The sequence below is a fragment of the Engystomops pustulosus genome, chromosome 5 (assembly GCF_040894005.1).
Source record: "Engystomops pustulosus chromosome 5, aEngPut4.maternal, whole genome shotgun sequence".
NCBI classification, from domain to species: Eukaryota; Metazoa; Chordata; class Amphibia; order Anura; family Leptodactylidae; genus Engystomops; species Engystomops pustulosus.
In genome coordinates, this window is record NC_092415.1 from 164,827,437 (window position 1) to 164,841,676 (window position 14,240).

The following is a 14,240-nucleotide window of genomic DNA, read 5'->3' on the forward strand; positions in this document are numbered from 1 at the left end:
CCTTCTCAGGGCAAGGATCAGAAAGAGCCCAGAGAAAAGGAGCCAAGAGAGAGGGAAAAAACAATTAAAAAGCCTTCCAAACGTGGGCTGTGTAATGCAAAAATGGCAGAGGATTATAAAAAGAGTTTATGTCCAGACTGCTTAAATAAAATCCTCAAAGAGGAAAGATCTTCTTTAATAGATGAATTAAGATCAGTGATTAAAGAGGAAGTATCCTCATCTATTGCGGCCCACTTACCTGAACCCCCTAAGAAAAAAACTAAATATATCCAAACATCCTCTTCTGAAGAGGATTCGGATTTTCCCTCAGGATCCTTTAGTGAAAAAGTGGAGGATGACCTTGAAGAGACTCAACCTAGAGATCTAAATCAGGCAAAATATCTATTTTCCTCAGAGGAACTGGATAATCTATTAAAAGCATAAAAAAATACTCTAGATATCGAGGATGTGGTTGAACCATCCTCGGTTCAGTCTGAACTCTTCGGAGGACTAAAATATAAAAAGAAACGGGTCTTTCCAGTGGTAGACACATTAAAAGATCTAGTTCTAGAGGAGTGGAAAGCCCCAGAGAAAAGAATATCAGTTTCTAAAGAATTTCGCAATAGACTACTGTTTGAAGATAATGCTTTATGGGACTCTATACCTAAAATAGATGTTCAGGTCACCAAAGTGGTTAAAAAAACTGACCTTCCCTTTGAGGATATTGCACAGCTTAAAGACCCTTTAGATAGGAAGGCTGATGCCCTTTTGAAAAAAGCGTGGGAAGCATCCTCCCTAAACATAAAAACAAACATTGCATCCACTTCTGTAGCTAGAACCCTCTTTTTGTGGCTCTCAGAATTAGAAAACCACCTTATAAATAAAACCCCTAGAGAATCCATCATAGAGTCTATGCCCCTCTTAAAATCCGCTACCGCATTCCTTGCCGATGCATCTGCTGAAGCCTTAAGATTCTCGGCTAAAGAAACTCAGTCCGTAGGTCATTATGGGTAAAACAGTGGGGCGGTGATGTTAAATCAAAGACCATGTTATGTGGAATTCCATTCCAGGGAGAATTCGTATTTGGCAGCGAACTGGATTCTATCCTGGAAAAAGCTGCGGACAGAAAAAAGGGGTTTCCAGTTAACAAACCTTCCCCCAAATGACCCTCTTTTTCCTTTCGCCCCTCTAGGGAAAATAAAACCCAATATAGAGGAAAGGGAAAGACTGGCAGGTGGAGCTACGCAAAAGGCGGAGCAGGTCGCGGGTACCTCTTTAACCTTGACCAAAAACAAAAAAGACAATGACTTACAGGTGGGGGGAGGCTTTCTTATTTTGTAACAAAATGGGAGGAGATTTCTCCGAGTCCTTGGATTCGGCAGATTATAAAATCAGGTTACAGGATAGAATTTCTCCATTCCCCCCCTCAAAACTTCCAGATTTCTCCCAAATTTACCAAGACTCAAAATCTTCAGTTATGGGCCAACATTCAGCAGCTGTGTCACATGAATGTGATTGTCCCAGTACAGAAGTCAGAAGAAGGGAAAGGATTCTACTCCCCTCTATTTTTAGTAAAAAAACCCGAACGGCACGTACCGTTTAATCATAAATCTAAAAAAATTGAACAAATTTATAGTAACCAAACATTTCAAGATGGAGTCAATAAGATCTACAGTACCTCTCATAGGTCAAAATTATTTTCTATGTACAGTGGACCTCAAAGACGCGTACTATCACGTCCCAATTTTCCAAAACCATCAGAAATATCTGAGGTTTGCGATTCAATCCCCTCAGGGGAAAACTCTTCATTTCCAGTTCAGGGCACTACCGTTTGGAATTTCATCAGCTCCACGCATATTCACCAAGATAATGGTATTGTAATAGTACCCTACTTAGACGACCTGCTCTTAGTGGCCAGAACAGAAGTAGAATTAAAAAGTCACCTACAGACATCTCTACTTCTCCTTCAGGATTTAGGCTGGGTAATAAACCTGGAGAAATCCAATTTCTCTCCAGAAAAAACAAAGATATTTCTAGGGGTAGTACTGGACTCAATGAAACGGAGTTCCTTCTTGCCACAAGAGAAGTGCAAAAAATTAAAACAATCTGTAAGTCTCTTTCAGGAGAAAATCTTTTGCAGCATCCGAGCAGCTCTAGGTCTACTTGGACTCCTGACCTCCTGTATCCAGTGCGTGGCCTGGGCACAGAGTCATACGAGAATCACGCAGGCCTGGACAATCCGAATCTGGGACAAAAATCCACTACATCTAGATCACAAGGTAAAAATCCCTTATCTAGTAAAACACTCGTTAAATTGGTGGAAATATCCCCAAAATTTAAGGAAGGGGGTCTGGTGGAATCCCTCCCCGGTTCTCACAATACAGACAGACGCAAGCCTGCAAGGTTGGGGGGCAGTTCTCCCAGACCTACATCTTCAAGGACAATGGGACAATCTATCCCGATCCATGTCCTCAAACTTCAGAGAGCTGAAAGCGGTCTTAGAAACGCTAAAAGCTGCACATAAATCCATAGAAGGTCAACATATCAAAATCTTCTCCGACAATACGACTACGGTCGCTTACCTTCGCAGGCAAAGGGGAACGAAATCAAAGAGCCTGACGAATCTATGTTGCCAAATTTTCAGATGGGCAGAATCTCACCTTCTCTCCCTCTCAGCAATCCACTTAAAGGGGATAGAGAATACAGAAGCAGATTTTTTGAGCAGAGTCACATTGGACTCAAACGAATGGTCTCTACATCCAGAAACCTTTTTGGAGATTTGCCACCTGTGGGGAACTCCAACTCTGGATCTGTTTGCCACCTTCCAAAACAAAAAGACGACCCTATTTTTTTCTCTGGATCCCAGGGGCTCTCCATCAGGCCTAGATGCTCTCTAGTCTATGCCTTTCCCCCTATATCTTTGATTCCAAAAGTGCTGCAGAAACTGAGATCCGAAAAGATTTTTCTAATACTCATTGCTCCATTTTGGCCGAAAAGGAGCTGGTTCCCGGCTGTTCAAAGACTGTCAATAGACAATCCATATCATCTTCCCTACCGTCAGGACCTTCTCACACAGGGGCCATTATATCATCAAAACCTAAAACAATTAAATCTGACAGCCTGGATCCTGAGAGGTCGTTCTTAGCAGCCAGAGGACTCTTTAGTGAAGTGATCAGCACCATAAAAGCAAGCAGGAAACCAGTAACAAACGCCATCTATCAAAAGATCTGGAAGAAATTCTGCTCCTGGTGCGGAGACCGTCCTCCCTCTCTGGGAACCCCAAACCTAGCTCAAGTGTTAGACTTCCTACAGTCAGGGTTTTCCTTGGGTCTTAGGCCAAGCACACTCAAGGTCCAGATTTCTGCACCAGTGTTTTTCTTGATTTTCCCCTGGCCAACCATCAGTGGGTCAAAAGATTTATCAAGGGGTGTTCCCGTATTAGACCTTACATTAAAAACCAAACTCCCCCTTGGGATCTTTCCTTAGTGTTAGACCATCTTACAGGGCCTTCCTTTGAACCTCTAGAGGCAAAAAACATAAAAAGCCTTACACTAAAAACAGCCTTTCTTATAGCCATCACTACAGCTCGTAGATTAGGAGAAATTCAGGCCCTTTCGTGTAAAGATCCCTTCTTAAGAGTACTAGAGGATAGAATAATCCTTAAACTAGACCCCTTATTTCTCCCAAAAGTGGTCTCTAACTTCCATCGCAAACAAGAAATTATTCTTCCCTCTTTCTATCCTAACCCTAAAACAGACGGTGAAAAGAAATGGCAGACCTTAGATGTTAGGAGGACTGTGCTTCTGTATCTAGAAGCTACACAAAGTTGGAGGAAAGATTCTAACCTATTAATAAATTTTGGGGGTAAAAACAAAGGCTGTAAAGCCTCTAAAGCAACACTAGCCAGGTGGATTAAATCTACCATCATACTTTGTTATAAATCAGCCAACACTTCCCTACCAGAAAGTATTAAAGCTCATTCTACTAGAGCCATAGCAACTTCATGGGCAGAAAAAAGAGGCGCATCCTTAGACCAGATCTGCCGCGCAGCCACGTGGTCAAGCTCCTCTACATTCGCAAAGCACTACCGCCTGGACATTGCCTCTCAGAGCGATCTGTTGTTTGGCAGAAAGATTCTCCAGGCAGTGGTCCTTCCCAAATAATGGGTAATCTGGTAAGTCTCCAGGTGGGGGCCGTCATGGGAACGTGGTGGAAAAGATGGAATTAGTCTTACCGGTAATTCGGTTTCCACTAGTGACCATGACGGCCCCCCAATTATTTCCCTCCCTTCTTCCTTCTTGGTAACGGGTCCAAAGGTGTATGCACTTACATCCTTCCAGGTGGTACTTTGGTAGACACTGGTGTGTGGTGCTAGGGAGGAGCTTTTTAAACTTTTGTGACTTCCTGTCCCTACAGGATATAAGGAGCAACCTCCAGGTGGGGGCCGTCATGGTCATTAGTGGAAACCGAATTACCGGTAAGACTAATTCCATCTTTTTTATACTTTGCTGTACGGAGCTGTGGGTGGTGTCGTTTTTTGAGGATTTTGATGACGTTTACAATGTTATCAATTTAAGGACTGTTCGACCTTGTGATCACTTTTTATAGAATTTTTTAATTTTTTTAAATGACAAAAAAAGTGCCATTTTCGACTTTGGGCGCGATTTTCCGTTACGGGATTAAACACAGTGAAAAACCATTATCATATTTTGATAGATCGGGCATTTTCGGACGCGGCGATACCTAATGTGTTTAGGATTTTTACTGTTTATTTATATCAGTTCTAGGGAAAGGGGGGGGATTTGAGTTTTTAGGGTTTTTTATTATAATTTTTTTTTTTTTTTAACTTTTTTTAATTTTTATTTTTAGTACTTTTCAGACTAGGGTACTTTAACCCTAGGGTGTCTGCACGATCCTATCATATACTGCCATACTACAGTAAGGCAGTATATGGGGATTTTACTACTCATACATTACAATGTGCTGATAGCACATTGTAATGCATGGGTTAACCCGAAGTAGCCTCGGGTCTTCGTGAGACTCGAGGTTACCATGGCGACAGATCGCCGCTCCCCGATGACGTCACGGGGAGCGGCGATCCTCGAAAAGATGGTGGCGCCCACGCGCCGCCATCCTTTTGAAGCCCCCGGCAGCGATCGAGGTGAAAACACCGGTGTTACCGGTAAGCCTTTGCTGCAATATGCCGCAAAGACTTACCGGCTATGGAGAGGGCTCAGCGCGTGAACGGGTTAAACAATGCACAGTGGTGATACATGACCCTGAATGAACTTGAGAAAATTCAGGGTAAAACATTAAAATGCTGTAAAGAAATAGACAAACTTTTTTTTTCTTCTACAAAAAGATAAATATCTTTTGATGGATTATGTTTGGCATTGCTTAACCTAAATTGAATGGGACTGATCACTACATACACGTGTAAAGCACTATGCTACATAAAAAAAGAGATGGATAAATACAGTACTAACCGGACTCCCGACTCCAGCTTTTAATCCTCAATTTCCCTGATTGTGGGCAGGCATTCCTCCCCAGTGCCTTATTCATCTGATCTCTAGCAAAGGATCTTCACTACTGAGCATGTACATAGCATGCAGCCAAATTCATCTCAACTAAAAGCCTAGGCGAGGCCACGTGCAGCTTGTGAAGCAAGGAGTTGCGGCCCGCACAATGGTGGCAGTCAGAGACCTATAAGTGCTTCCATAACTGTTGCAGAAGGCCGGATAGCGCGGAGTGCAGCTGAGAAGACCTCACTGCTCCTGCGTCCTCTCCTGTCTCTCCACTATGTGTCCTGACTCCTGACACTTATTGCACACTTTGAAATAAGGACAGATCAGAGCAGCAGGAGAAGACCCAAGTGTGGTAAGTACTTGTTAGCTGTACTGTACTGCTACCGGGTCCTCTTCCTTTTCTGCCATAGGTCTGCTATTAGTGCTGACGCTATATATATTATTATTGTCTGTTATAGGGTCTCCAGTATTTGTCGATTCTGTGTGGACTCCAGTATTATTGTCTGTTATGGGGTCCCCAGTATTAGTATTTCTATGCTCTGGGGGTCTCCAGTATTATTGTCTACTCTGGGGGCTTTCCATTGTTATCTTCTGTTCTGGGGTCTCCAGTACTATTATTATCTGCTCTGAGGTTATCAGTAATGTTATTGTCTGCTCTGGGGTCTCCAGTAATATTATTGTCTGCTCTGGGGTCTCCAGTAATATTATTGTCTGCTCTGGGGACCCCAATACATTATTTGGCTGCTGGGGCGGTGTTTATTGCAGCCCCGAAAAGTTGAGCAGTGTGACGATATTTTCTTTGGGCAAATAAATGTTGTTCTCCCTAGGTCTAAATCACTCAGGAACTGAACCGAATTCTAAAGGAAATTTCATAATTTTTATAACTTATTACTTGTTTGTGCAGTTGGAGTAGTCAATTTTATCACAACTCACCATGGTGAAGTTTTAGTTGGTGGCCAATCAGTCATAATTCATATACATCCATTATACGTATCCAAGTAATACGCATATCCAACAGTTTATACAATAAGTTTAAGTGATAACTTTACCCATCCGGGCGTTGCATAGTGAACAGGAAAAAAGTAATTAGCCCCGGACCACCACCACATCGCCCCTTGGGTGCCAATACATCAATGTATCCATTCCTCTAAATTTTCTAGATCTCTGCTTGCTGTCATTCTATAGTTATTCTTTAAACTTTATTATCTAATTCCAGTGGATAAAACCGATCCCTGGTCTTGTGATGTCACACAGGTGCACGGGTTTGATTACTCTGATATAACAAGCCGTGCACCTGTGTGACATGACATAACCATGGGCCGTTTTTTTTTTTTAATTGAAAGTAAATAATGAAGCTTACTAATGAATGACAGCAAGCAGAGATCTAAAAAATCGAGTGGGATTGATACATAAAGTATATTGGAAAATTGTAGAACTTTGTAGAACTTTTCATCATATAAACAATAACATATATTTGCTGAAACTGTACAACCCCTTTAAGCTGTGATATCATGGTCATTATTATTAATATATCACTGTGTTATGACATTTTGATTTTGCAGAGATCACAGTTTCTATAGCTGATCCATGTCCCGTGACATCTCAACGACTTTATTTTATAAAGTCTCAGAATTTTCTTTTTAAAAAAAAAATCAAATCTTGTATTGATATTCCAGCATCACTGCTGGTCCATCAGTCCAAATGTAAACGTTGCCTTTGCAAATTGTTTTCTGAAGGATGCCGTAACTCTTTACGCTTTCCCCACCACTGATCAGATATTGAGTGGTAAGACGCTGTTCCTTAAGGAGACGGAGTTAAAAAGCACGTTCAACACTGTACTTGAGCAAAGACCATAAATTACAGCAGAAACAATCTTTTAAATGAATTAAGTCAGATTAATCTCCCAATTCTCTGAACACTAATATTTCTAAGATCTGAATTTATTATTCCAAAAATACTTATCCCTGCAGAACATGTGATGAGAGGGCAGTAAAACATTCTGACTGCCGTCGGTGATTATCAGAGATGCCTCGCTGAGAGATATCAGAGGGGAGGAATACTTATTGGGAAGATCACGCAGCATCCAGCACACAGAGGACGCCGCAGTCATGCAGCGCCCGCACATATGCGCCGATGTGTGTATTATGGGAATAATACCTCACTTCTCAGTCAGTTTAGTTATTATGTGAGCATTGTGGACAAACAGTGCCGCTAGTTAATCTGCTAGGAATAAGTGCCACAGCCAGACCAATGATGTCCCATAATAGATTTGTGACCTATAATTACACTGCAGTATTATTACCGTCATAACAAATCAGCAGGGAATAATAAATCAAGCGTTAATTGTGCCCAACCAGTAGTTCCAGGGGTTCCGAGACCCTTCATACAATGAGTGGCTTCTTACAACACAGGGTATCACATGCATTGTCCAGAGAACATCCCTTCCTAGATTGTTCCCTAGTCTGAGGACCCCACTAACAGGATTACTTAGGTACTGTGACCCCTGGAACTTCATGTTAGACGCAGGTCCCAAAATCTCTACTACATAGATACAGAACCACAACCAAGTTTATTACATAGACACAGGACCAGAACCACACTTACTACATAGACACAGGACCAGAACCAAGCTTACTACATAGACACAGGACCAGAACCAAGTTTACTACATAGAGTCAGGACCAGAACCAAGCTTACTACGTAGAGGAAGGACCAGAACTAAGCTTATTAAGTAGATGCAGGACCAGAACCAAGCTTACTACTTAGATACAGGACCAGAACCAGCCTTATTACATAGATACAGTTCCATAACCAATATTTCTACATGGATACAGCGCAAGAACCAAGATTATGACATGGATGTAGTGCCGGAACCAAGCTTACTATATATATGTGGTGCCAGAACCAGGCTTGCTATATACATTCTATAAATAAACTACTGCTTTCATATATTGAAGCAGTCACAGAGAGGTCCATTAACTTATATTTATACAACTTTATATGTATGAGTGGGTAGACAAGCTCTTATTCCTGAGTTAAAGAAACAGTAAAGCATTTTGGATTTGCATATGTGTAGACTCCTGAGGTCCAACGGACCTGTATACTGTTATACACATGGAAATATTACATAACCGTAAAAATATAGCATAATGGTAGCTATGCCAGCGAGCTTCACAGTCTCGTATTTACAGTAGGTTACCAATCTTTGCATTAATGAGGGACCAGCAACATAAACCAGCTGTTTTCTACCTTATGCAATTAAATTAAGTGGTCATTGTGCCCTAAAAAGACCTAGTCTTAGTGTCAAAAAACATTGGGGCTTATTTACTAAGGGCCCTCCGGTGCATTTTCGTCGGGTTTTCCGATTTTTCAGGGATTGTGTCGCACGTGATCGCATTGTGTCACAATCGTGCCGGCTTTCACACTACACAAATAAGGGGGCGGGCCGTCGGACAATCCAACTGATTCGGACAAACCGCGGGATTTAAGATTTGAATTGTGTCGCAATACCAAGCAATTACATGCACCTGGAAGAAGAAGGTGAACTCTGGCGGACCTCAGCGGGGAAGAGACACATACAGGAAATCGGGCGCATGATCTTAGTGAATCGTGACGACTGTGCAGGATCGTCGGACAACGCACCTCTGGGATCACGCAGGGACGGGTAAGTAAATGTGTCCCATTGTCTTTTTCATTACCCAATAAAAGTAGCACCAGTACCTTATGCAGCATGGAATGTTCTTTCCAACTCTGTCCTTCTCATTTGCCGGCATGGTTCTGAGGTGGAAAAATATAACTTTTAATTATAATAATGAAAAACATCATGGGGGGACATGTATATTGTTTTTTTCCCTTTGGTATATATTTGAGAGTCCACATGGACAAAAGCCTTCTAACCGCGTCTCCAATACTTTGGTTGGAGTCTTAACAGGCCGGCTTTCCTGAAGATGTGCACATGTACCACGTATCTTGTATTCCAGCACACTTTTGGTACATTAGGATGCATTCAGGCCAATTTTTGTGTTATCAAGCTCTGTACAATTGAAAGCAGTGATAAGTGCACCTCTCATTGTCTACTACAGTGGCAGCTCTGAGATTGCACCCACTGTGTGTCCTTAAGGAGAGATCTTATAGTCAATAGTCTCTCAGTCAGCGAAACCAGTTCCCTACACTGTACTGAAGAGACGCAACCACGTTGAGACAGTGCTGTCTACAGCTGGGAATATGTTCCTTCTGGAATAGATATACTGGTGTGGCTTGAACCCCACTTCATGTCTTTAGGTTTCCTGTGATAGTGATTAAGGATGGCCCTTCATCATGATCTGTGATCATGTCTTGTAGTTGACTTCCTCATAATCCTCGCTTTATGGATGTATTGGGGTGTTCTCCATCTTGCATGAAGTTTTGTAGTGTGTCCTGGAGTGCCACCCATCAAACTTATTATCTGTACCGTCTATATTTGTTTTTTTCCACGTTCTTGCAATTTTATTCTCAGTGTATTACATTTTTCCCTTGATAATCAATGTCCTTTCGTAAGCTTGTTTGTAACACATTTCCATTTTTTATTGGCAGCTGTTTCTAAATGTTTTACCCCAAGACAGAAGCCAATGGATAAGTAAAACGGCAGAGTTAAGAACATGGTATAAAAAGATTAAGGAAATAGTAAGTGATATTTTCACCATTATCCAACACTGCGCTGAAACAGTGTCTAATTGAGAGAAATTTCATGTTGTTGTGTTTGTCTTATTTTAGCATATTACAAATCCCAGGAAAGCTGCTGGACAGCAGGACTTAATGATAAATAATCCGTTGTCACAGGATGAGGGGGTAAGTAAACACCACCAGCAAGAGTGCTGAATTAAAGGGAAACCAGCAAAAAATTGGTAGAAATGTAACGTGTTAAGAAATCACCTTTTACGATACAGCCTCCCCATATACTGGAACCAGCAACTGAATCAAACCCAAAAGTAATTTTTTCAAATCTAGTAATTTTTTCAAATTTATTCTAATAGACCTCTCACCCAATCATGGTTGTTCCCTCTGTTGCTGGAGTGCCAGTTCTCTTCTCTATATGCAGGCACCAAGCTACAACCTTTCACTATTTCTATAGAAAGAGGGTGCAGAAATAAGGAAATGGGTGTATTAGCAATACTGGCCATGTCTCCTAACTAACATAAAGGCCAGGATACAGGACTGAAATGTCTAGAAAGTTTGTTAATCCTGCCATTTAAATTAACCGACACCTAAATACTTAATTAAATAATCAGTTTGTAAAGTTATATGCAAATCACCTGATACGAGTCCAATAATGGTAATTGGGTCCTTCTACCTCGTTCCATGATGCTATGTGGAACATTGAGAAGACAGCTCTGTTATATCATTGCGCTCAATGTCATCTAAGGTCCTGTGACATTTGCAACCTCTTCCCCATGTATGTATCTGATCACATTAAATCACGGCATGCCTCCAAGTGTGATAGAGAGGAGTAGAAGTCCATGGAGGCATGCTGTTATTTTATGTGATCAGATACATTCATAGGGAAGACACTGCAAGTAATACTGGCTAAAGGACCTTAGACATCACCCTTGACATGCAAGAAAAGACATGGGGAGGAGTAGATGGGTGGGATGGCTGAGCAGGACAGGCCCCCTCTGAAGTTGATTTAGTGGGGATATAAGGGAAACAATTATTAGATAAATAGTGGATCTAGTTGTATTTCTGAAAATGTGGTGACTGGTAATAAAGAGTGTAACTTGCTCTGGTACATATGTTTGGTCCTGCAATGCACAGACAACCAATGCTTTATGTGGTTGTCCAGGGTTAGTTTATTTATATGGGCCCAAGGTGGTGTAAAAATCGAAAAACAACTTATACTTAACTCTAGTCCTAGTAGGCATACAGAGGTTCAGCAGAAACCTTGCATTGACAGCCTGGATTCTACATAAGGGTGCATTCACACGCGATAAGATAAGATAAGATAATCCTTTATTAGTCCCACAGTGGGGAAATTCACAGCGTTACAGCAGCAGAGAGGGTACAGAGAGTGAAGTACAAACTATGACAACAATAATATTAGGGATAAATGAACAAAAAGAAAAGGGGGATAAAAAGACAAAAAAAGAGACAAGCAATGATCGGCAGTTTGTCTGTGGATGGGACAGTTTTAGTCTGTGGATGGGACTTGCAGGGACTGGTTAGGTGGGGGGCGCAGGTTTCTTCTGTTTGGGCCTTGTTTGTTGAACAGCCTGATGGCAGCGGGGAGGAATGACTTACGATATCGCTCCCTTTCACATTTGGGGTGAAGCACTCGGTCACTGAAGGTGCTTGTGGGCATACCGCCATGTGCTGGAGAGAGAGCTGGCCCCTCCTCCCTTCATAGGAAACAGCGGCACACGGCCGCACACCAGGGAAAAGATAGAGCATGTGTGGGACCGTACCGCCGCCATTACTGTCTATGGGGACATATATGCGGCTTCAGATTTGCAGCCACATGTACGTCCCCGCAGATGGCTGTGTGAATGAACCCTTAGGTTGTAGTGGGAGCACGCTGTCAATGGGACATCTCCACTGTGTTTTTAAATACCAATAGGGACCGGCAGTGACAGGAGTCGTCGTAATGGACTGGAGGTGGGGAACATGTAAGTAGTTATTTTTACACAACTTGAGGCCCATCAAAAAAGAAAAACATTTAATTTTCCTAATGGAGATTACAGCTGATCACAAGGGATTCTAGATGGAAGACGTGTCACCATATCAACATATTGTCAAGGCATCCTTCTACAAGTAGGGATTGTTCCATAGACCGCCTCTTTGAAGAGGACCTGTCACCTATGACATACAGGCATATTACAATATTTGAGCATTATTTCTTGTACCTCTATGTTGTATGTCCTTGAAATTTCTGAATGAATTGACCATTGGAAATAGGTATTCCTCCATGTAATGGAAATTTACCGTCAAAATCCAGCATGATAATCCAGGGACGATAACTCATAGATCCAGATTTTGGTAATTTTCTTATATTTGTTATCCATTGCCTCCTTCCTTCTAAAATAAACTTTTAAAATTATGCTAAGGAGCCTGAAGGACTCTGGTGGGTATTATCTGAGTCCCTCTGCACTCGGGGTTCACAGGCTGTTACACTGTGTAGGAGCACTTCCCCTTCCCACTTTGTGCTGCAACTTTCTCTTCTGCAGTGGTAAGCGGCGGAGGTAGTAGGAATTGCTGAGGGAGTAGGCGGAGGTGGGAAAGCCTCTGAAGCAACAGCACGGAAGGGCTGTGGTAACGCCTCCATATCCCTTCCAGCTAATTAGCATAATTTATAAAGTTGATTTTAGGAGGAGGGACCCCATGGATAACAAATATATGTAGATTACCACTGTCACACTGCCCCCGAGTTGGAGCCCCTGTTTTATCATGCCTGATTTTGATGGTAGATTTACTTTAAAGAAGTGTTTCCTTACACAATGTAATTTTGCCAACTTGTTAAAGTCAAACTGTGCATCATAACACTCCAAGTGGTAACTCCCAGTTGTCAATTTATTTATAATTTCCTGGTAGGAATAAAAAAAAATAAAAGAACCAAGAAAAGATGTCCAGAATGATTATTTTGTGGAAAATACATTCACTGGAAAGTAGTTGTGATATATGGGCATCGTAAGAAATATATGTTTTGTATTTTTGCAGAGTCTTTGGAATAAGTTCTTTCAGGATAAAGAACTCAGGGCGATGATTGAGCAGGATGTTAAAAGAACGTACGTATCTACTTTTTTGTTTTCTTGTTTTTGATTGTTTTATCAGTATTTAGCCCCAGAAACATGACATGAAAACCAATAGGAACCTGGTGAATGTACAACTTATGGCTATATCTAGTGTGTGGGAAAGTGGAGACCACTGTGTACATGATGACAGCATTCTGCTTTATTACTCATGTGCTGCATTGTGTTGTCCTCGAAATGTCAGAGACCCTACTGGAATGCTTTAGTTCCATCTAATGTGAAGAGGGGATCAGAATGCAATTTACTTGATATATCATATTAATTGATAATTAATATGTATATAGTGTTGTACCTAATATCTTCTTTAGTTTGAATAGAAAATGTAACAAAGCTAAAATTATCATCTCCATATTGACATTAATTCTGCTTATTGCAATTAAAACGAAATCTATCATTAAAATAAAATGTGATAAACCAGGGGCACTTAGTCATAGATCCACACTCCATGACTGTGGTAATATTCTTATATTTGTTATCCATGGCCTCCTTCCTTCTAAAAACAACTTTTATAATTATGATATTGAGCCAGTTGGGGTTGGTACCAGAGCACCTATGTCCTGTAGCTTCATAGGCTTTTACACTGTGCTACACTTCCCCCTCCTGCTGTGCGCTGAAACTTCCTCTCATACAGTGAGATTACATCAGGGCGAGGGTGGGGGGAGCCCCTGATGAAGCAGGGCACAGAGTGAGACACAGTGTAACAGCTTGTGTAGTTGTAGCAGAGATGGGTTCTGACAATGGCCCTTAAGAACATTCCTGGCTCCTTAGCATAATTATAAAAGTATTTTAGCCATGAATAACAAATATAAGAAGATTACCACTGTCATCTGGATCTATGAGTTTATCATGCTTGATTTTGATGGTAGCTCACTCAACCCCCCCTCCCTCAGAAATGTATCTTCAGAGAGTGACTCTGTGACTGAGCCAACGTCTCTCTCAGCTTCCTCATTCCTGAGGC

At 41.5% G+C, this 14,240-nt stretch overlaps 1 protein-coding gene across 4 annotated transcripts in view; it reads left to right on the forward strand.

Moving 5' to 3' along the window:
- TBC1D5 (TBC1 domain family member 5) overlaps positions 1 to 14,240 on the forward strand; it is a 402,345-nt gene that overhangs the window by 231,949 nt on the left and 156,156 nt on the right. For all 4 annotated transcript variants that reach the window (XM_072153665.1, XM_072153667.1, XM_072153666.1 and 1 more), the window contains 3 exons: positions 10,077 to 10,166; positions 10,257 to 10,331; positions 13,191 to 13,258. In XM_072153665.1, coding sequence (XP_072009766.1) covers positions 10,077 to 10,166; positions 10,257 to 10,331; positions 13,191 to 13,258 — 233 coding nt within the window. The remainder of the gene's footprint in view (positions 1 to 10,076; positions 10,167 to 10,256; positions 10,332 to 13,190; positions 13,259 to 14,240) is intronic.